This window comes from Propithecus coquereli, unplaced genomic scaffold (genome assembly GCF_000956105.1).
Source record: "Propithecus coquereli isolate 6110/MARCELLA unplaced genomic scaffold, Pcoq_1.0 Scaffold113, whole genome shotgun sequence".
Lineage (NCBI taxonomy): Eukaryota > Metazoa > Chordata > Mammalia > Primates > Indriidae > Propithecus > Propithecus coquereli.
Window position 1 is genome coordinate 3,713,558 of NW_012135303.1, and position 1,588 is coordinate 3,715,145.

Consider the following 1,588-nt stretch of genomic DNA (forward strand, 5'->3'; position numbering starts at 1 on the left):
AGTTTCATAGAAGTACAACCTTCTTCCAACAAAAATATCCAGGCAATTCCATTAAATAAATCATCAGAAAGACTTACAGATACATTGCTTAAGAAACAAAGGAAAGAACATGGTTTCATGCATCTTCCTCAAGCAGAAAATTCTATTAGTAAAACAGAGTTTCAAGACCCATATAAGTGGGGTAGTAAATCAAAAACAACTCAATCAAAAGCTAACTTTGAAAGGACACTGAAAATGACACCACTTGAAAAAAAGGATCATATTAACATCTGTAAGTTGACTGGTTGGGAAAAACCTGAAGCAGTATTGTCATCGTATCCAGGAATTCCTAATTGCAAAATGCCAAGGGAAGATGAAGAATACTTAAACAAACTCACTTTCCCTTCTTGGCAGACTAACACTTTAACTCATTTCAGTTCAGAGCCTGGGGAGAAATCAAAACTAGAAGACCAGTATTGTCAGAGATGGAAAGGAAATAACAACAATAATAAAAAACATTTAGTAACATTTGCACAATACAAAAAAGAAATACAAATTCATGATATAAATGCAAATGAAATTTACAATGAAAAATATGCCAAGTTCCCTGAATCACAGTTGTTCAAATATAAAGTTGTAGAAGATGAGAAAAATTCAAAACCATCCCTCCTCCCAGAAATATTGAAGAGAGAAAATCTGAAACCCAAGGTCAGAAGAGAAAGAGATTATGTTGCCAAACCCAAAAAGTCATTTAACAAGATAGTTAGGATACTGCCAACCACACTGCCTGCGACAAGAATTCACCTAAGGAAATCTGTTCCAAAGACATTGCTTCACTGGACTGCAAGAAAAACTATACATGTAATAATGTTTTTCTAAATGTTCTACTTCTGTATTTGGCAAAGTTCTGTAAATAATTTACTTTAGGGTATATATGTCTGCATGAAAGTGTGTGTGTAGCTTTAATTGCCCCCAAGAAATACAGACCTCCAAATTTAAAAATTCTCCTGAAATTTAAATATCACTTCATCTGATTTAAAATACAATCATGAAATGGAGGTGGAGAGGAAAATGTTAACACACTTGTTAGTACCATTTTATGAAATAAATAAAGGGCACTCTTTTTGGAGCATGAATTACAAAAGGCGCCCTTTCCTCTGACACAGCCTTGAGCCAGAGCACACAGCCCTGCCTGTGGTAAAATGGCTGGACTTTAGCCCTCTATAAAATTAGCCAGAGGCTCTTGTAAGACACAACCTGTACAACCACTGGCAGTGTCCATATTCTGTAGAAACATAGCTGGGATTTTCTTTTCACCGAGATATAACTATAAATATATAGGTGTTTTTCACATAGCTGAATTATCTTTGTTTCAGTAAATGAATATGAAACTCCTACTATGTGCCAGTTATTCTGCTAAAAATTAGGGATATGCAACATTTATAATCTTTTGGATTATGAATTTCACAATTTTAATTTAACTTCTTAGTCTTTTCTTCTTTCATCACCACCCCTCTGCTATATCATGTGCTGAGAAACTTGGGAATTCAAATTTATTTTTAATATTAACATAAAACAATTAGAAAGGTAAATATGCTGCTAGGTTTTA

At 33.8% G+C, this 1,588-nt stretch overlaps 1 protein-coding gene across 1 annotated transcript in view; it reads left to right on the forward strand.

Annotated features, from left to right (window-relative positions):
- The window catches only part of ALS2CR11 (amyotrophic lateral sclerosis 2 (juvenile) chromosome region, candidate 11), a 230,230-nt gene that overhangs the window by 203,851 nt on the left and 24,791 nt on the right, over positions 1-1,588 (forward strand). The window contains 1 exon segment of the mRNA XM_012655124.1: positions 3-840. Within this exon segment, the coding sequence (XP_012510578.1) occupies positions 3-840 (838 nt within the window).